The sequence below is a fragment of the Bombina bombina genome, chromosome 7, assembly GCF_027579735.1.
Source record: "Bombina bombina isolate aBomBom1 chromosome 7, aBomBom1.pri, whole genome shotgun sequence".
Taxonomy (NCBI): domain Eukaryota; kingdom Metazoa; phylum Chordata; class Amphibia; order Anura; family Bombinatoridae; genus Bombina; species Bombina bombina.
Window position 1 is genome coordinate 235,484,375 of NC_069505.1, and position 22,610 is coordinate 235,506,984.

The window sequence follows — 22,610 nt, forward strand, 5'->3', positions numbered from 1 at the left end:
GCATCACAACAATAAGATGCAGCACTTGCTACTATGGCAATGCAAACTGAAGGTTGCCATAGAAGACCCTGGTGAACATACATTTTTTTTTTTTTTAAACTTCCTACTTAAGGTACCATGCACCATGAATCTTTTAATAGAGTCAGCAACAGGAAACATCTTCTAAAAGACGGGAAGAAAGGAATCCCTGGCTGCTCCCATTCCTGTGATAAAATTTCCGTGACACGGTCTGGAACAGGAAAACACTTCCATAGAGGAAGGAACATCATAGTATTAATCAAGTTTACTAGATTTCTTAGGGTTGAAAACGACAGAAGTATTGGAGTCGTCCAAAGTAGCCAAAACCTCCTAAAACAATACATGAAGGGTTCCAAGCTTAAATATGAAGTATTACTTCTTCAGTATCAGATAAAGGCATTATACTGTCCGAATCTGAGATTTCACTCTCAGAGGCTACCGACGTATCCTCATCATACTTATGAGGAAAGACAACCTGTGTAGCAGCAGGTGGGACAGAAACCTTACTACCTTATTTAGCATAGGAAACACAGCTAATGCCACAGATACCACAGAAGATACCTGTGCAGCAAATTCTGCAGGCAAATTTATGCCTCATTGAGGCTGAGAGGAACCACAGGGCACTGCATGTGATGCCATTGAGGCTTGGGACGTTTAAGGAGAAAGCTGAGGTATTGCCTGAACAGCAACATCCTAGAAGACATTAGGCTCAGAGGGCAACAATCTATTTACACTCAAGAGTTCTAAATAAACATGCAGAACAGAATTGCATAGGCAAAACCATTTGTGCTACAAGACATAACAAACATAACACAGAGATTTGCAAAATAATTTAAGAAAAAATTATAATCTTATTTATTTTATTTGACTTAAGAACTGTACCTTTAATAGCAAAACTTCTCTTTTGCTCCAGAGCATAACATTCACTAAATAAACCAATGTAACAGAGAACTATACACCTCAGTACAACTGTGGTGTCCCAAGAAATGAAAACGGTATAGAACTCTCCTGCCAAACAATAAAAGCTTGTGATGTCGGGGAAGACGCCGCTACACTTATAACTAAAATCGGAAGAGCAGGTCACATGACCATCCAGTCAAAGCAGAGGCACAGCTGAAAAAGAAAGCGCACGATACAGAAAAAAGAAATAATACTCCCTCAAGTGAGTTCTCTGTATTTAAAAAGAGCGGTCTATACACAAAAACACACCAGCGTCTCATGAGAAGAAAATGTAATGCACAAACACTGATTACTCAAACATGCCCCCCATAATGAGCCACAATCACAATAAAGGCTAAGAACTTTTATTAACCCTTTAGTCTCCAATCACATACCAGAGCCTGCACCCTGCCAAACAATATCCTATCCAAAGAATAAAATGTCCCCAAACAGAAAACTGCAGCAAAACATTCTTAAAGTGCAATGTCTCCAATACCTAGAAGACAAAAAGGCACTTACCTGCAGTCTAGCTGTCCGTCAGGAAGACAGCTCACAAGGCGTGAAAGGACACATACTCTTTACAGAGACCTGTAGAACAAAGAAAGAACAGAGTAACCAACTCTGGCTTTCTATAACTAGTGCAGCAATGTGTTAGGAAACAAAGTAAGCACAACCTTACAACTTCCTAACTGCTTAAAAGCCACCACTAGTCTTTTCCAGAGATTGACTTGGACTACAGCTAAACCCAAATCCAAACTTCACCTCCTCAATTGACAGAGGCAAAGAGAATGACTGGGGATTATGGGTAGGGGAGTGACTTTTAACAGCTTTGCTGTGGTGCTCTTTGCCTCCTCCTGCTGGCCAGGAGTGATATTCCCACTAGTAATTGAATGACGTTGTTGACTCTCCATATATTAGCAAAGAAAAGTTAATTGCACATCCTGTTTCGTTCCAAAAGCTGCCTATGGACAAATACAATTAATTTTCATTTGTTTAAACTGGATTTTCCCAGTGTACAAAGTATTCATTTTGAGGTTCCTATAACAATATGTATGTGTGTGGCACATGACTACATGTTTACTAATGCAGAGAAGGGTAATGATATATTCAACTTAGAATAAAGAAAAACATGATTATTACAGTTATTTTTATCACTGTAACATATGTCTGCAGATGAAAAATATACAAATGTGACTATTGAACAGCAATACAATTGTAATTTCAATAAAAGCCACCATGTTAATTTATCTTTAGAACTTCTCAGTGTTAATAAAATGCTAAGGCTAATTATTTCACTACTTGGCTGTTCCGTTGAATTGACATTTGTCCTTTTTATTAAAGAAAATAGACAACTAGAGAAGAGAAAATGATTAAGGTGTGAGAATGTATCTCATATCTGGTCTTTCAAGCTGGGCATCTCTTCCGTTAAACAGTGTACAAATGTCTGGTCAGCTCCACTTAAAACGGTAATGAAATGTTTTACCTAGAAGCAAACAGAGAGGCATCAAGTTAATCTACCAAGTTTATAATCCAGTGATTTTCCACTTTTATATGTCACTGTACTTTTATGTCACTTTAAAGGGACAATGAACTCAACTACTGTTGATATGAAAGAGCTGCATATTAACCAATAAACATTAACAGGAAAAAAAAAAATATTAGCCAATAAGCATTAGCAGGAAGTGCATATTAACCAATAAACATTAACCGGAAGTGCCAATAAGTATTAGCAGGAAGTGCATATTAGCAAATAAGCATTATCAGGAAGTATACAACTGAGACTGCTTTGTTGGTTTCAGGTTAAACTGCTTTTACCTCATACATTTGTTAAGCAAAAAACACGCTTAAATGCTGCTAACTTATTTATGATAGAGTTTAAAGGGTGCCCATTAGCGTTCAAACCAAACCACCAATCAATTAAAATGAGTCCGATTCTGCATCATGTAGATTAAGGCCTAGCTTTTGAGATGTATTAAGGTTTCCCAACAGGTGAATTAATGGCCATCCCTTTAAATCACCAACTACTTACTGATGTGGCGTACAGAGGTAACAGGTTCCGCAGAGCACAAAGACATTTCTCTTTAGTAATTTGACCTCCTTTAAGTCCTTCTGATAAACACTCCTAGATAGAAAAAACATACTGTATTATGCCAAGTTTAAAGCCATTTATTGTACATTTTCTATACCTGCTATACAATGCATTTCATAGGCAGAATTGGATTATTTCTAACCCACAACAAATACTGTAACAGTGAGTTTATACCTTTGTGTGACTACAAAGATTTGTCAAAGCGAACAAGTGCACGTTAAACATTATCATAGAGGCGAAGAATAAAAGTATATTGCAAAGAAGCTTCTAACTATATCTGAAAGATACAGCTATGAATTTAAGAAATGGCTTTAATATCCCTTTAAACACTACATACAAAAGTGAAAATTAAAGGGACATTCCAGTCAAAATTTAAATGAACATACAGGTATATGATTTACATCTCGGAATAGAAACATTTGTAATACACATGTACAGGCAAATGTGCTTCATTTGTCTCTGCATGTGCATGTGATGCATAGCTAGGTATTCTCAGTGCACCAGCATTTTATATACTGCAGTTGCTCAAAATACCAGTGGGGCTTGTATCATGTCAGCAATTAACAAATTGAGTCTTTGCCAGATGTTACAAGCACCTTAGGCTCTCTGAGCAAGTGCTGTGTTTAGAGCATACTTAAATACACTTATGAAACAGCTATAGCTTTTATTAGAAGCATTTTTGCCAATACATTTATATTACAGAAATGCTTCTATTAAAAACGCATTTACACGGATTCTCATTTTGGCTGGAATGTTGCTTTAAACATTTATAATTCAGATAGATCATTAAATTTTAACATTTTTTCCAGTTTACTTTTCATTCTCTCAGTATGATTTGTTGAAGAGTAAAGTTAGATAGGCTCAGATGTAGCAGTGCCCTTCTGTGAACCAATGGCAAGAGGCAGCAACCAATCACCAGCTAGCTCCCAGTAGTGAGCTGTTGCTCCTGGTTCTACCTAGGTTTGCATTTCAACAAAGGATACATACAGCACAAAGCAAATTTGATAAAAGAAACAAATTGAAAAATTGTATAAAACTGAAGACTATCTGAATCATGAAATAAAGATTTTGGGTTTCATGTCCCTTTAAGCAGGAGGCAGTACAGAAGTTTAATCATTCTGTCTTGGACAACATTGTGGCCACTGGATACCAGACTAGTCTTAAAGGGATGTGCAGAGGCAAAAGTTGACTTTAACGTCCCTTTATATTCAACACAATGTTAAAGAAAAAAAGTAATCAACTAGAGACTGTTCTAACACAATGTAACAAACAATCATATGGTGTTGTTCTATAGAGAGAAACATTACAGTCAGAACCATTCATTCTACCTTTGTTAGTTCCATGAGGAGGTTTGAGAGGAATTCACAACAAACATCTTTTAAGATATTTAAATGGAAATCGTCATCGGCAGCTGCAGATGTGCCGGCCTCCTCCACAGCTGGAATCTTGCAGCTGTCTGAGTTCTTCTTGTGACATAGCTCTAGGTGCCCCAGTACTTGGATTAAGCTGACAATCAATGGGAGATCTAGAGAAAAATGATTTTGCAGAGGTCAGATTCTCCTGGCATTAAAAGCTATTAATGTAACTGTGATGCCGATAGTCATAACCGTTTCTGTTTATAAGACGTTTAGTGATAATTACACTAAATTTAGTCCAATATTAGATGAGGAATAAAACACTAATGTAAGAATTATATCAGAAATAAAAATAAATCAAGATCAGTGGTGGGAGAAACTAAATATCCAGTTGTGAAATGCCCCCAAAATACTGTGTCAGGGACCATAATCAGCCAGGCTTCTCCTTAAATTCTACTTTAAAACCCCCACTTACAAATATATATGCATGAGCCGCAAGAGAAATGTCTAATATACAAGGCTTTAGTCTAATGTTAGTGTGAATGCAACAAGTGCTGGAGAATCCATGATCACTTGGAGTTGCCCTTTTTATCTATATAATTCACTACTATATGAAAATATCTGGTAAGCCAATAGCAAAAGGCATACGTGTGTAGCAAACAGCTAACTCCCAGCAGTGCATTACTGCTCCTAAGCCTATGTAGGTATGATTTAACTAAGGATACCAACAGAACAAAGTGCATTTCCTAACAGAAGAAAATTGAAAAAACATAAATTATGCTTACCTGATAATTTTATTTTCTTCCGTGGGAAAGAGTCCACAGCCGCATTCATTACTTGTGGGAAATAAGAACCTGGCCACAAGGAGGAGGCGAAGACACACCAGCCAAAGGCTCAAATACTCCTGCCACTTCCCCTATCCCCCAGTCATTCTGCTGAGGAACAAGGATCAGTGGAAGAAAACATAATTTATGTAAGAACTTACCTGATAAATTAATTTCTTTCATATTGGCTAGTCCATGAGCTAGTGACGTATGGGATACACATTCCTACCAGGAGGGGCAAAGTTTCCCAAACCTCAAAATGCCTATAAATACACCCCTCACCACACCCACAATTCAGTTTAACGAATAGCCAAGAAGTGGGGTGATAAGAAAGGAGCAAAAGCATTAAACAAGGAATTGGAATAATTGTGCTTTATACAAAAAAATCATAACCACCACAAAAAGGGTGGGCCTCATGGACTCTTGCCAATATGAAAGAAATGAATTTATCAGGTAAGTACTTACATAAATTATGTTTTCTTTCATGTAATTGGCAAGAGTCCATGAGCTAGTGACGTATGGGATAGCAGATACCCAAGATGTGGAACTTCCACGCAAGACTCACTAGAGAGGGAGGAATAAAATAAAGACAGCCAATTCCGCTGAATTAATAATCCACAACTCAAATCAAAAAGTTTTAATCTTATAATGAAAAAAACTGAAATTATAAGCAGAAGAATCAAACTGAAACAGCTGCCTGAAGTACTTTTCTACCAAAAACTGCTTCAGAAGAAGAAAAAACATAAAAATGGTAGAATTTAGTAAAAGTATGCAAAGAAGACCAAGTTGCTGCTTTGCAAATCTGATCAACAGAAGCTTCATTCCTAAAAGCCCAGGAAGTAGAAACTGACCTAGTAGAATGAGCCGTAATCCTTTGAGGCGGGGATTTACCCGACTCCACATAAGCATGATGAATCAAAGACTTTAACCAAGATGCCAAAGAAATGGCAGAAGCCTTCTGACCTTTTCTGGACCCAGAAAAGATAACAAATAGACTAGAAGTCTTTCTGAAATCTTTAGTAGCTTCAACATAATATTTCAAAGCTCTTACTACATCCAAAGAATGTAAAGATCTATCCAGAGAATTCTTAGGATTAGGACACAATGAAGGGACAACAATTTCTCTACTAATGTTGTTAGAATTCACAACTTTAGGTAAAAAATTAAATGAAGTCCGCAACACCGCCTTATCCTGATGAAAAATCAGAAAAGGAGATTCACAAGAAAGAGCAGATAACTCAGAAACTCTTCTAGCAGAAGAGATGGCCAAAAGGAACAAAACTTTCCAGGAAAGTAATTTAATATCCAGAGAATGAATAGGTTCAAACGGAGGAGCCTGTAAAGCCCTCAGCAAGAAATTAAGACTCCAAGGAGGAGAGATTGATTTAATGACAGGCTTGATACGAACCAAAGCCTGTACAAAACAATGAATATCAGGATGATTAGCAATTTTTCTGTGAAAAAGAACAGAAAGAGCAGAGATTTGTCCTTTCAAGGAACTTGCAGACAAACCCTTATCCAAACCATCCTGAAGAAACTGTAAAATTCTAGTAATTCTAAAAGAATGCCAAGAGAATTTATGAGAAGAACACCATGAAATGTAAGTCTTCCAAACTCGGTAATAAATCTTTCTAGACACAGATTTACGAGCCTGTAACATAGTATTAATCACTGAGTCAGAGAAACCTCTATTACTAAGTATTAAGCGTTCAATCTCCATACCTTCAAATTTAATGATTTGAGATCCTAATGGAAAAATGGGCCTTGAGATAGAAGGTCTAGCCTTAACGGAAGTGTCCAAGGTTGGCAACTGGCCATCAAACGAGATCCGCATTCCAAAACCTGTGTGGCCATGCTGGAGCCACCAGCAGTACAAAAGAACGCTCCATTAGGATTTTGGAAATCACTTTTGGAAGAAGAACTAGAAGCGGAAAGATATAAGCAGGTTGATAATTCCAAGGAACTGACAACGCATCCACCGCTTCCACCTGAGGATCCCTGGATCTGGACAGATACCTGGGAAGTTTTTTGTTTAGATGAGAGGCCATCAGATCTATTTCTGGAAGTCCCCAGATTTGAACAATCTGAAGAAATACCTCTGGGTGAAGAGACCATTCGCCCGGATGTAACGTCTGGCGACTGAGATAATCCGCTTCCCAATTGTCTATACCTGGGATGTGAACTGCAGAAATTAGACAGGAGCTGGACAGTGTTCCCTCTAAGGCCAGTTTTGTGTGCGGCCCAGCAGTGAAAAGTTAATTAGGTAACCACACCCTGCAATTAGCAAATGCTGCACAATGCAGATGGCAAGGTATGGTTCTCTTGTTAACTGTTTCACTGCTGGGCTGCACACAAAACTGTCCTTAGAGGGAACACTGGAGCTGGATTCTGCCCATACAAGTATCCGAGATACTTCTTTCATAGCCTGAGGACTGTGAGTCCCACCTTGATGATTGACATATGCCACGGTTGTGACATTGTCTGTCTGAAAACAAATAAACGATTCTCTCTACAGAAGAGGCCAGAACTGAAAAGCTCTGAAAATCGCACAGAGTTCCAAAATGTTGATTGGTAATCTCGCCTCAATGCACAAAGCTACCGAAGGGAATGATTGAGACTGAAGGTTTCGACAAGCTGAAACCAATTTCAGACGTCTCTTTTCTGTTAGAGACAAAGTCATGGACACTGAATCTATTTGGAAACCCAAAAAGGTTACCCTTGTCTGAGGAATCAAAGAACTCTTTGGTAAATTGATCCTCCAACCATGTCTTTGAAGAAACAACACAAGTTGATTCGTATGAGATTCTGCAGAATGTAAAGACTGAGCAAGTACCAAGATATCGTCCAAATAAGGAAATACCGCAATACCCTGTTCTCTGATTACAGAGAGAAGGGCACCGAGAACCTTTGAAAAGATCCTTGGAGCTGTTGCTAGGCCAAATGGAAGAGCAACAAACTGGTAATGCTCGTCTAGAAAAGAGAATCTCAGAAACTGATAGTGATCTGGATTGATTGGAATATGAAGATATGCATCCTGTAAGTCTATTGTAGACATATAATGCCCTTGCTGAACAAAAGGCAGAATAGTCCTTATAGTCACCATTTTGAATGTTGGTATCCTTACATAATGATTCAATATTTTTAGATCCAGAACTGGTCTGAAGGAATTCTCCTTCTTTGGTACAATGAACAGATTTGAGTACAACCCCAGACCCCGTTCCAGAATTGGAACTGGCACAATTACCCCAGCCGACTCTAGGTCTGAAACACATTTCAGAAACGCCGGAGCCTTTACTGGGTTTACTGGAATGCGTGAGAGAAAAATTCTTCTCACAGGCGGTCTTACCTTGAAACCTATTCTGTACCCTTGTGAAACAATATTCTGAATCCAAAGACTCTGAATCGAATTGATACAAACATCTTTGAAAAATCGTAACCTGCCCCCTACCAGCTGTGCTGGAATGAGGGCCGCACCATCATGCAGATTTGGGAGCTGGCTTTGACTTTCTAAAAGGCTTGGATTTATTCCAGACTGGAGAAGGTTTCCAAACGGAAACTGTTCCTTTAGGGAAAGGGTCAGGTTTTTGTTCCTTATTTTGACGAAAGGAACGAAAACGATTAGCAGCCCTATATTTACCTGTAGATTTTTTGTCCTGAGGTAAAAAGGCTCCCTTCCCCCCAGTAACAGTTGAAATTATTGAATCCAACTGAGAACCAAATAATTTATTACCTTGGAAAGAAAGAGAAAGCAACGTTGACTTAGAAGTCATATCTGCATTCCAAGACTTAAGCCATAAAGCTCTTCTATCTAAAATAGCTAAAGACATATACCTGACATCAATTCTAATGATATAAAAAATGGCATCGCAAACAAAGTTATTAGCATGTTGAAGAAGTTTAACAATGCTATAAGCATTATGGTCTGACACTTGTTGCGCTAAGGCCTCCAACCAGAAGGTGGAAGCTGCAGCAACATCAGCCAAAGAAATAGCAGGTCTAAGAAGATTACCTGAACATAAATAAGCCTTCCTTAGAAAGGATTCAAGCTTCCTATATAAAGGATCCTTAAAAGAAGTACTATCTGCCGTAGGAATAGTAGTACGTTTAGCAAGAGTAGAGATAGCCCCATCAACTTTGGGGGATCTTCTCCCAAAACTCTAATCTATCAGATGGCAAAGGGTACAATTTCTAAAACCTTGGAGAAGGAGTAAATGAAGTACCCAGACTATTCCATTCCCTAGAAATTACTCCTGAAATAGCACCAGGAACTGGAAAAACTTCTGGAATAACTACATGAGGTTTAAAAACTAAATTTAAACGCTTATTAGTTTTAATATCAAGAGGACTAGACTCCTCCATATCTAATGCAATCAACACTTCTTTAAGTAAAGAATGAATAAACTCCATCTTAAACAAATATGAAGATTTATCAGTGTCAATCTCTGAGGCAGAATCTTCTGAACCAGATAGATCCTCATCAGAAATAGATAAGTCAGAATGATGGCGGTCATTTAAAAATTCATCAGAAATATGAGAAGTTTTAAAAGACCTCTTACGTTTACTAGGAGGAGGAATAACAGACAGAGCCTTCCGAATAGAATTAGAAACAAATTCTCTTACATTAACAGGAACATCCTGAACATTAGATGTTGAGGGAACAGCAACAGGTAATGGTATATTACTAATGGAAATACTATCTGCATTAGCAAGTTTACCATGACATTCATCACAAACTACAGCCGGAGGAACAGTTACCACAAGTTTACAACAAATGCACTTAACTTTGGTAGAACCAGCATCAGACAGCGTCTTTCCAGAAGTAGATTCTGATCCAGGGTCAATTTGAGACATCTTGCAATATGTAAAAGAAAAAACAACATATAAAGCAAAATTTATCAAATTTCTTAAATGACAGTTTCAGGAATGGGAAAAAAATGCCAATGAACAAGCCTCTAGCAACCAGAAGCAATGAAAAATGAGACTGAAATAATGTGAAAAAAAAAGGTGGAGACAAGAATGACGCCCACATTTTTTAGCGCCAAAAAAAAGACGCCCACATTATTGGCGCCTTAAATTTTTTTTTGGCGCCAAGAATGACGCCACATCCGGCGACGCCGACATTTTTGTTGCAAAATGTCAAAAAAATCACGCAAACACGAACAACTTCCGGGCGTCAAGTATGACGCCAGAAATGACAAAAAAAAATTTTGCGCCAAAAAAGTCAGCACCAAGAATGACGCAATAAATTGAAGCATTTTCAGCCCCTGCGAGCTTAACAGCCCACAGGGAAAAAAGTCAATTGAAACAATTTTTAAGGTAAGAAAAAAAATTGATTATTCATATGCATTATCCCAAATAATAAAACTGACTGTCTGAAATAAGGAATATTGATCATCCTGAATCATGGCAAATATAAGTTTAAAGACATATATTTAGAACTTTATATATAAAGTGCCCAACCATAGCTTAGAGTGTCACAAAAAATAAGACTTACTTACCCCAGGACACTCATCTACATATAGTAGATAGCCAAACCAGTACTGAAACGAGAATCAGTAGAGGTAATGGTATATAAGAGTATATCGTCGATCTGAAAAGGGAGGTAAGAGATGAATCTCTACGACCGATAACAGAGAACCTATGAAATAGATCCCCTAGAGGAAGACCATGGTATTCAAATTAGCAATACTCTCTTCACATCCCTCTGACATTCACTGTACTCTGAGAGGAAAACCGGGCTTCAGCCTGCTGCAAAGCGCATATCAATGTAGAAATCTAGCACAAACTTACTTCACTACCTTCACGGGAGGCAAAGTTTGTAAAACTGAATTGTGGGTGTGGTGAGGGGTGTATTTATAGGCATTTTGAGGTTTGGGAAACTTTGCCCCTCCTGGTAGGAATGTATATCCCATACGTCACTAGCTCATGGACTCTTGCTAATTACATGAAAGAAAGTGAGACTGAAATAATGTGAAAAAACTGGCGCCAAGTATGACGCCCACATTTTTGGCGCCAAGTAAAACGCCCACATTTTTGGCGCCAAGAATGACGCCCATTTTTTTTGGCGCCAAAAAACGTCCGCAACACACATACGTAAAAAATGACGCAACTACGTGAAATGATGAAATTTTTGCACCAAAAAAGTCTCGCGCCAAAAATGACGCAATAAATTAAAGCATTTTCTGCACCCGTGAGCCTGACAGCCCGCAATTTAGAAAAAAAGTCAATTGAAAATTTAAGGTAAGAAAAAATATAATTCATATGCATTATCCCAAATAATGAAACTGACAGTCTGAATGAAGGAATACTGATTATCCTGAATCATGGCAAATATAAGTTTAAACACATATATTAAGAACTTTACATATAAAGTGCCCACCATAGCTTTGAGTGTCATAAATAGAAATAAGACTTACTTACCCTAAGACACTCATCTACATATAGTAGATAGCCAAACCAGTACTGAAACGAGAATCAATAGAGGTAATGGTATATAAGAGTATATCGTCGATCTGAAAAGGGAGGTAGGAGAAGAAATCTCTACGACCGATAACAGAGAACCTATGAAATAGATCCCCTAGAGGAAGACCATGGTATTCAAATTAGCAATACTCTCTTCACATCCCTCTGACATTCACTGTACTCTGAGAGGAAAACCGGGCTTCAGCCTGCTGCAAAGCGCATATCAATGTAGAAATCTAGCACAAACTTACTTCACCACCTCCATGGGAGGCAAAGTTTGTAAAGCTGAATTGTGGGTGTGGTGAGGGGTGTATTTATAGGCATTTTGAGGTTTGGGAAACTTTGCCCCTACTGGTTGGAATGTATATCCCATACGTCACTAGCTCATGGACTCTTGCCAATTACATGAAAAAACATCCGTTCCTGAAAGGCACGCACAGAAAGTGGATCACTGACAATAAGCCGTAGTGGGCCTCCGCCCACCACCAAAGTCAAGACCCTCCCGTCTACGCCAGATGAACTCTCTGTTTCAGAAAGAAATCCACCCACTGAGAGGACCCAACTGGTACAAACCCAGAAGACCAGATCCTCAAACAGAATGCTCGTCTAAAGAACCCCAGGAAGATTCGGAAGGAAAACTCCTGATCCATGGACCCCCATAAGACACTCTCGCCCCACTGACAGGGAAGTGACAAAGTCAAAACTGCCCCAGGAAAGCTAAAAGAACAAAATCCTCAGGACAGGGGGATCTGGACCGAAAACTGGAGATCGATTCCCCCAACCTGTATTTCATGAAAGTCTGTTAAGACAGATTCAACAACAATGCCATGCCGAAGTCTCGGCCTGAGCTAAACACATCACCCTCCCCACAGCGGCAACGAAGGCCTGAAGGAAAACTGCAGGGCATAAACCGATGAAGTAACGCTAACTTCATAAGGTCTAAGGCAAAGTCTTCCTGTCTGATGAACAGCATCCAAAGATCCACCCTGGTGCCTACACGAGAAACTCAGATCTAAATCCAACTCTGAGGATGGAAAAGACAAGAGAAATTCCCTAAAAATCTCTTAGCAGACGATGGTAAGAAAACCAGAATCGCCAAAACCCGGGAGCTACTGTAAACTCTGGAAGCAGGATACTGCATATTAAACCCCAGATCCCAAGAGAAGACCTAGGACCAAAAACGATGTTTACTGAAGGATACGGTCCCTAAGTACCGCACTTGCTCAAAAAGATGAGACAGGAAAGATATCCTTCTACTCGAGCAAAGAAAGAGAGAACCGTATATTCTCCCTCAAAACGGAGATCTAATAAGCTCTGCTTAAAGAACATAGAACCCAAATAGGATGAGAAACCACTTATTGGACCATGCACCAGACAGTGGATTAAAATATTCTCAAAAAGGCAGAAAGTAAAGCCTAGCTCTGGCCTCTAGGACCCCTGGGTCCAAATGATCCAGCAACAGACGCCCATCCAAGATAGTACCAAAACCAGGTCCTGCCTGTCATCTAGGATAAATGGACCAGCTCCGTCTGGACCGGAATAGCTAGAAAAAACTCCTCTTGTGTAGAAGGAAAGAACAGACTTAACTAGAACCCCAATAGGTCCTGCCTGTTAACTAGGATATGACATATCTGTCATTAAACTCAAGGGTCAAACGGAAAATTCTTAAGTTCCAGCAGTGCTAGGTAGACTGAGAATAATCAAAATAAAGAAATATAACCCCCGTGGCTTAAATATTGTCTTGAAATTATCGAGGGAATCATCACCCTGAACAAAGACCTTCAAAATCGGTAGCACCAAAATCCCAGTGGCGAAATGTCTTCCTAAAAAGAGTTTCTACAACAACCCAGAGCTCTAAAATCAAGAACTACCCTAAATGGAATAGAAAAGAAAATAGGCAAGTGCAAAAAAGCGATAGCCAAAGGATAGTGTAAAACAAAAAACACAGCCTGTCATACGACACAAACTCCTCTTAGAGCTCGGGACTGGGATTCTAAATACAAAACAAAGAAAAGAAGAAAAAAAAGAAAAAATAATATATATATATATATATATATATATATATATATATATATATAAAATGTCCAAAGTTAGTGAGGATAAAGCACTCCAATCCCCATGCTGTATAAATAACAGCTGATTTTTCTGCCCAGGGTGCATACGTGTAAGCTGTATATGCGATCCGTAGTAAAGGAAGCACTCACTGGGTCTTTAAATAATTAAACATATATATATATATATATATATATATATATACAGATATATATATATATATATATATATATATATATATATATATATATATATATATACACGATAAGGAATAGGATCTCCATCTCTCTCCACTCGTCTAGTCAAGCTCGCTATCCAATTTAGAGGACTGAGATTCAACTGACGGATCAGTACTGGGAACCTCTAACATCACCAAACCTTCTCTCAGAAGTAAACGCAGGCGTGCCCTTCTAAATCTAAATGCTAAATCCTCCTCAGTCGGAAAAATCAAATCAGGAGACTCTGACCCTGATGGTTCTACCTTTGAAGCCTCAAAGGGCACCGCTTTCCCAGAAGACTGATCGGATTCAATCGTCATCTTACACGACGGTCCTTGGGCAGGAGTGCGTGGATTAACCCTTCGCTTGCACGTAGCAGGAAGAGGCAAAGCCGCTAAAGCCATAGAGATGACCATGCAGAACCGTGCAGTAACCTCTGGTGGAAAAAAGTCCCCCTCCAGGTGAAGGAGCAGCGGTATTCGGGAAAACTGCATGTGTAGTAACAGAAGATTCTAGGGAACACACCTCATGGGACGAAGAATCCTCAGAGGCGGATCGCTCAGTGGTCTGTAACATCTCAACTTTGTTTGATGAGAATACCCTGTTGCAGCATACGGAACATAATTGAGAGGGCTGGTCTACCCGGGCCACCTCACAATATACGCAGGTATCAAATTCTGTATCAGAGGGATCCCCCTCGAAAACATCAGAATCCTCCATAATACGTCTAAAAGTAAATTATGGAAAAAAAAAAAAACAACTGGCACCTTATACCCCCAATGGCTGGGGCACTCACCACCTCCTATGACCAGATAGGTAGAGAAATCGGCTCCTCTCCGCAGACACTCGGTCAGGAATCAGAAATGGAAAAAACAAAACATGACCACTCCCGGTCACATGGTGCCTCATGCAGGACCGCCCCTGCCAAGGAAAAGCGTGCCAGCTTAACTGTGCAGCTCTCAAAATGAAAATAACCTGTATGTTCCGTATCAGCCTATCAGCCACAAAAAAAAGCCCCTACACAAAAGCAGTCAAAATCGCATAACAAATATGATTAAAATACCCCACTGTTCAATAGTCCCCCTCAGGAGATATTTACCCTTGATTCCATAAAGATAAAGGAGTCCCACTGTGACTCTGTCTTCTATCGTTAATCATGTGTGTAAAAATTCAAACAATCTTACCAGAATCTATGCCGTGGAACAGAAACGCAGTCGTTCGAGTTTGACAGATTGTAACAGCGCTTCTGACATGGACTTGAGTGAAGAAAGCAGGCAGCGAAACTCGTCAACGCTGATTGCTTATGGAGCTGTTAATATGAGTCTGGATGGGTTAGCAGAAAGACTCTCCCTGCATCTCCAGACTCTAACTTTCATCGATGTTCTCACTGAGAGGCTGACAGAACTACTTAAAACACCAGTCCCATCTCGAAGGGCAGATACCCTTTCTAAGGAACTACTCCATAATCTTCTGACACTTCTCTGCCATCCTCCTGTGAGGAAAGGCAAAGAATGACTGGGGGATGAGGGAAGTGGGGGAGGTATTTAAGCCTTTGGTTGGGGTGTTATTGCCTCCTCCTGGTGGCAAGGTTCTGTATTTCCCACAAGTAATGAATGAAGCTGTGGAAAAAAACCCAAAAACGCATTATCTATCTGAACCATGAAAGTTTTCTTGTCCCTTTAACCCCTTAATGACCACAGCACTTTTCCATTTTCTGTCCGTTTGGGACCAAGGCTATTTTTACATTTTTGAGGTGTTTGTGTTTAGCTGTAATTTTCCTCTTACTCATTTACTGTACCCACACATATTATATACCGTTTTTCTCGCCATTAAATGGACTTTCTAATGATACCATTATTTTCATCATATCTTATAATTTACTATAAAAAAATTATAAAATATGAGGAAAAAATGGAAAAAAAACACACTTTTTCTAACTTTGACCCCCACAATCTGTTACACATCTACAACCACCAAAAAACACCCATGCTAAATAGTTTCTAAATATTGTCCTGATTTTAGAAATACCCAATGTTTACATGTTCTTTGCTTTTTTTGTAAACTATAGGGCCATAAATACAAGTAGCACTTGTTGCTATTTCCAAACCATTTCTTTTCAAAATTAGCGCTAGTTAATTCGAACACTGATATCTTTCAGGAATCTCTGAATAGCCATTGACATGTATATATTTTTTTTAGTAGACAACCCAAAGTATGGATCTAGGCCCATTTTGGTATATTTCATGCCACCATTTCACCGCCAAATGCAATCAAATACAAAAAATCGTTCACTTTTCACAAATTTTTTCACAAACTTTTGGTTTCTAACTTAAATTATTTACAAACAGCTTGTGCAATTATGGCATAAATGGTTGTAAATTCTTCTCTGGGATCCCTTTTGTTCAGAAATAGCAGACATATATGACTTTGGCGTTGCTTTTTGGTAGTTAGAAGGCCGCTAAATGCCACTGCGCACCACACGTGTATTATGCCCAGCAGTGAAGGGGTTAATTAGGGAGCATGTAGGGAGCTTTTTGGGGTAGTTTTAGCTTTAGTGTAGTGTTAGTAGACAACCCCAAGTATTGATCTAGGCCAATTTTGGTATATTTCATGCCACCATTTCACCGCCAAATGCGATCAAATTAAAAAAAACGTTAATTTTTTCTCAATTTTAGGTTTCTCACTGAAATTATTTACAAACAGCTTGTGCAATTATGGCACAAATGGTTGTAAATGCTTCTCTGGGATCCCCTTTGTTCAGAAATAGACATATATGGCTTTGGCATTGCTTTTTGGTAATTAGAAGGCCTCTAAATGCCGCTGCGCATCACACGTGTATTATGGCTAGCAGTGAAGGGGTTAATTATGTAGCTTGTAGGGAGCTTGCAGTGTTAATTTTAGCTTTAGTGTAGAGCTCAGCCTCCCACCTGAAACATCAGACCCCCTGATCCCTCCCAAACAGCTCCCTTCCCTCCCCCCCCCCACAATTGTCCCCCGCCATCTTAAGTACTGGCAGAAACTCTGCCAGTACTAAAATAAAAGGTATTTGGCCCTTTTTTTTTGTAAAAAAAAAAAAGAAGCATATTTACATATGCTGATGTGTAGGATGTGTAGGATCCCCCCCCTTAGACCCCAACCTCACTGATCCCCCACCAAACAGCTCTCTAACCCTTCTCCTCTGCCTTAATGGGCGCCATCTTGGGTACTGGCAGCTGTCTGCCAGTACCCAGTTTTGTAACAAAATGTGCCTTTTGTTTAAAAAATGCCCTTTTCTGTAGTGTAGCTTTCGCCCCCACCAAGACCACCCCCCAAACCCGTGCGCGCCCCCGTAGATCCCGCCCCCCCTCCACTTCACACAGAGCACCGATGGCCGCCCACCCGCCTCCCACGTAAGCTCCCACCCACCAACGATACTGGCCATTGATGTCCGGATGCAGAGAGGGCCACAGAGTGGCTCTCTCTGCATCGGATGGCCAAGGGGGGTTATTGCAGGATGCCTCCATATCAAGGCATCACTGCAATAACCGGAAAGCAGCTGGAAGCGAGCAGGATCGCTTCCCAGCTGCTTTCCAGACCAAGGACGTACGCCACACGTCCTCGGTCATTAACTGTATTTTTTTTGAGGACGTGTGGCGTACGTCCTTGGTCGTTAAGGGGTTAAAGGAACTCAGAATTGAATTCCCAATAAAATATTTACACATAGCAATGAACTTTACTTGTATATATTGCTCACTTTTCCTATAATTTAAAATTGTGTTTTTTCACTGTTCCCCATAAAGGTGGTGTGCATCAATTACATACCATAAGCCAACATCCAACCAATTTATTCTGAGTCTGCCCCTCTTGTGGTGATAAGACCAGATTGCGGATCACAAAAATGCTTATTAAAAATACTCTGAAGAGTTGAAAGGGATAGCAAGGTAAAAGTTGAAATCTGCATGGGTACATTTCAGTTTTAAGTAGAATCATTTTTTCAATATACTTCCCTTAGCAAAAATGCTTTTAGTAAACATTATTACCGTTTTTTCATCAGCATACGTACATATGCTGTGAATGCCCTGGTCACCAGTATTCATTCTCAGAGAGCTGGTTGTGGTGTGTATTGTGTATGACAACTTAATTTGCGTCATACCAGCCATTGCTAAGTCTCTCAAAAGGTGTAGTGTCTGAATACTGGTGCACAAGCCCTTACAGCATATGTACATATACTACTGAAAAACAATAACAACATACTGGTATATTGCAAAAATGTTTCTTTTTAAAACTGAAAACGCACATTTAAATTTTGACCTTTCTATCCCTGTATAAAAATGTGGTAACAGGAAATAGAAACAGGAGGCTGTGAAACTCAATTCTCATTTTGAAGTTGGGACTCTATGAATGTCTTATTTTTTGTTGGAGTATAATTTAATTCACTAAGGTAGATTTGTTGCACAGGTAATTACATAGTGTAAATAACTAAATAAAAAAAGGAAAAAAAATATTCAAATGGGTTTCTGTTCATTCTGTCTTGAAGGATTTAAAAAAAACAAATCAAGTATAGTAAGTAACAGGATGTATAGAAGACGTACAGCGGTAGAAAGGTTTGGTTTAGGCTTTTGGTTTTCTGTAAGGCTCCTAGTTTAAGGGTCAGTTTTTCATAGTGAGTGTTTAAAGGGTGTGCCAAGATAAACTAGTGTCAACCAAGGAAACATCTAAAAACTACTTTATTACATCAAACCAAGACAACAACCTGCCAGATTATCTTTGTTTGTTTATGTATGGACTACTGAGACACTGACCAATGACCCTGAAACTACAAAGAGTGCAGCTTCTATTTCAGTTAAATTACAAATTATAGTTATAGCAAAATATCTACATAGCCTTTATTTAAAATGAATTTTATTCACGTCACTATCATACTGCATGCATTTTCAGTGTCACAGTCAAAAAAGCAAAGTCTGAAAACCTTAAAATTTTTCACAAAATCAGCACTTACTTTTCTCCATTTTAGCGCGTCCCTGTTCTGCTTGTGACGGAAAAATGACTGACATGACAGCAAGTACAGAGGACAGTACAGTCTTCTGCTCGTGCACAATAAGAGGAGGGTCGTCAGGCTGGCAGAGATCCCGGCATGTTAGGTCAAGCAAGAAGTCCCAGGCCTCTTTCGCACTTTCAGGAGACTGAACTTGGAAATGAAAAAGAAAACAGTTAAGATGCAGTGTCAAAATGTCTGAAAATCTGCTTCCAGAAACATAAAATTTAATAAACTTTAGTAGATCTGATTGTGACATTGTTGTGGCAGAGATTCCCCTCAACATATTTTATTTACTTGGCCAGTAGGTATTTCTGACTGATGCTTATTGGTCAATAGGTAGTAACAACTGTCACGGATACCAGACAGCTAAGGCTACCACCCACCCCCTTACAACCTCATTCCTGTTGTTTCTCAGTGGTTTTGGGCTCCTCATTGCAACCACAATCTCTGGAAGCTTTTGTTTGCATAGTTTTGTGTTCCAAACTTGTTTAAAGAAGAGCTGGTCTATGACCTGGAAAACCCTCCTAGGGTGGCTGGGCTCCTGGAACTGCCGGTCGGCTGCCTCACAACGGACACCCGCCTAACTCCTCTCAGGCTGTCCGGGCTCCTGGAACTCCCGGTCGGCCACAGGACACCCGCTAACTTTACCCCTGGTCGCTCCAGCAACCATGTGCCCCAGAGCTCCGCTCTTTTGGGGATTAGTAGCCCCTAGGGAGGACAAGAGGTGGGGGCAATTACCGGAGGGGAGCTGCTTTGGGAACGGGGGTTTTGGACACCCCTACCCCCATAACTTCAACGGGCTGTATCTCCGGTCCCCAATAACGAATCACGCCACTTTTTGGACTGCGGCATCTGGAAGTGCCACCACTCCCCCGGGATCACCCCAAAACCATCACCACTGTGTCCTGGGATTCTGTGGGACTATGGTTGCTATGGAGGCGCCCGGTCAGTCTGGAGGGGCGGGAATGGCGGGAAAACTGTGGCATTGTCTTCTGTTCTTATCAAGATAAGTGTGTGTATAAAAGATGTGTGTTTTGCTCAATAAAATCAGTTCTTGTTTCACCCTGAATGCTAGTCTGTCTAGTTATTTGGGTGGGCTCCAGCTAAAATCACTTTCCTGGGCTACATAGCAGCCTGTTCCAGGCAGAGAAAGGATCCTCCGGCAGAGCTACCCAGTCTGGGTAGCTGGAGTCTGCCACATGGTGGGACCCTGGGTACTGATGCTGTCGGGCATCAGGGGTGGCTACAGGCTGTGGTTACTTGCTAGCTACATAGCTGCAGTCAGCAGGGAGGAAGCAGGACCCCCTTTGGTGGAGCTACCCAGTCGGGGTAAGCAGGGGTATCCGTCACATTGGCTGGCAATGGTGGGATCTGCTTCTTTCACACAGTTTCTGCTGACAGAGGAGACATACCCACAGTAGCCGGTAAATATGGAGGCAGAGTTCCTAGGGAGAGTACAAAAGATGCTGACTGGAACAAATGATCCTTGTTCGGAACAGGACGTTCTGGCATGGAGGAACCTTGCGCTCCGAGACCTCTGGTGGGAGGCTCTTCAACAGGAGCAGGAAAGTGGAAAGGTCCTCCCCATGAATGACACGAGATTTCGGGTTCGGTGGACCATGAGACTGCCTTTCCTGGGAAAACAGCCAAAGAAGGAATGGCTAGTTGTTCTACATAGACTGATCCAGCAAGAGATGTGGGTGGAGGACAGCTAACGGGCCCCTCCAATGGCTTGCTATGCAAGCGCAGTCATGGCTGGAGGAAGGCTCCCCCACAGAGGGCTTTGGTGACCCTGGATTGCTATTTAAAAAAGGAAAGAGGACCCACAGTTTGGGAGCGAGACAGACCAGGGTCTGGAGGATATCTCTGGGCTCCAAGAGGAACTGCTGGATCTCTTGGAGGAGACCTGGCTGCTGGACGATCTGGATTTTATATTGACCAGGAAGAGGCACTGGTCAAGAAATACAAGAGGGCTGCTGGATCTCGCTAAGCAGCGTGCCAGGGGCATACAGATCTGGGGTGCAGCCCTCTGGGATTCATGGAGCTCGACCGTGGAGGAGTGGCAGCAAAGAAAAAGGGAACAAGGGCTGCTGGATCCTGATCAGCAGTGTTGGCTTATAGACTTGGACAAGGGAGCCACCCCAGCAGAAGTACTGACAACAGGGCAGAGAGCCGCCGGCCTTTACCCCAGCACCTGTAACAGATCCAGGAAACCTGGGAGCAGAGGTAGTCATCCTCCCTACCCTTACAGAGAACCCCTTGCAGGTAGAGATGGATGTCATAACTCTCCCCAGCAGCAGAACTCTTCCCGGGAGACAGTCGGTCTCTCTCCCCAGCGGCAGAGCCAGGTACAGGTAGAGGAGACAGTCTGTCTCTCTCCCCAGTGGCAGAGCCATCCCTTGGGAGTAGAGGTAGTCATCCTCCCTCCCCGTAAACAAAACCCCTTCCCGGGAGAGGAGACAGTCACTCTCTCTCCCCAGCGGCAGAGCCGGGAGAGGAGACAGTCTGTCTCTCTCCCAAGCGGCAGAGCCCATACCCTGGGAGCGGAGGTAGTCGTCCTCTCTCCTCATAAGCAGAACCCCTTTCTGGGAGAGGAGACAGTTGGTCTCTTGCCCCAGCGGCAGCACAGTTTCGCATGGAGCAGAGGAAGCAGACCTCCCTCCCCAGTGGTAGATCTCCTTCTCGGGGGAAGAGGACAGACGGTCTCTCCCCTCAGTAGCTTGGTAGGGTCTCTACCCTTTTCTTGTCCCGGACTATTTCTCACCAGGGACAGGCGTTGCATTAGGCAAGGAGGAGAAAAGCTTATACAGTTAGTGCCACACTGTTTGGGCACCCGAGCTTTGCCTGCCCCACCAAGGAGCAACCTCCCCCTCTGCTCTGGGTCCGCCAGTACTAAAACCGAGTATCACGGAGAGAGGCAGTGTGGCCCTGGAACTTGAGGACCCTGGAAACTTGTGGTACAGCAATTGTTTGGGAGCCGGCTTTGGCTTATGTGACTATCCCTGCACCCAGGGCGCAGGGTATAAACGCCAGCCGGAACCCCCCAGGATGCCCCAAGCTCTGGAGAGATGGGATCACCTCTCCCAGGCAACCGAGAAGTGGAGGGCCACCGTCGGACAGCCCCAGGCCGACCCGTTAAGTGTCTAGCCGGGTCTGCCGAACTGGAGGGTGGGAGATGTCACGGATACCAGACAGCTAAGGCTACCCCCCACCCCCTACAACCTCACCCCTGTTTCTCAGTGGTTTTGGGCTCCTCAGAGCAACCACAATCTCTGGAAGTTTTTATTTGCATAGTTTTGTGTTTCAAACTTGTTTAGAGAAGAGCTGGTCTATGACCTGGAAAACCCTCCTAGGCTGGCTAGGCTCCTGGAACTCCCGGTCGGCCGCCTCACAACAGACATCTGCCTAACTCCACTCAGGCTATCCGGGCTCCTGGAACTCCCGGTCGGCCACAGGACAGCAGGACGCCCGCTAACTTTACCCCTGGTGGCTCCAACAACGATGTGCCCCAGAGCTCTGCTCTTTTGAGGATTAGAAGCCCCTAGGGAGGACAAGAGGTGGGGGAATTATCAGAGGGGAGCTGCTTTGGGAACCGGGGGTTTTGGACACCCCTACCCCATAACTTCAACGGGCTGT

At 41.6% G+C, this 22,610-nt stretch overlaps 1 protein-coding gene across 1 annotated transcript in view; it reads right to left on the reverse strand.

Annotated features, from left to right (window-relative positions):
* Positions 1 to 2,089: 2,089 nt before the first annotated feature.
* SAAL1 (serum amyloid A like 1) overlaps positions 2,090 to 22,610 on the reverse strand; it is a 219,370-nt gene continuing 198,849 nt past the window's right edge. The window contains 4 exon segments of the mRNA XM_053720661.1: positions 2,090 to 2,440; positions 2,987 to 3,079; positions 4,375 to 4,571; positions 18,936 to 19,126. Coding sequence (XP_053576636.1) covers positions 2,348 to 2,440; positions 2,987 to 3,079; positions 4,375 to 4,571; positions 18,936 to 19,126 — 574 coding nt within the window. The 3' untranslated portion in view covers positions 2,090 to 2,347.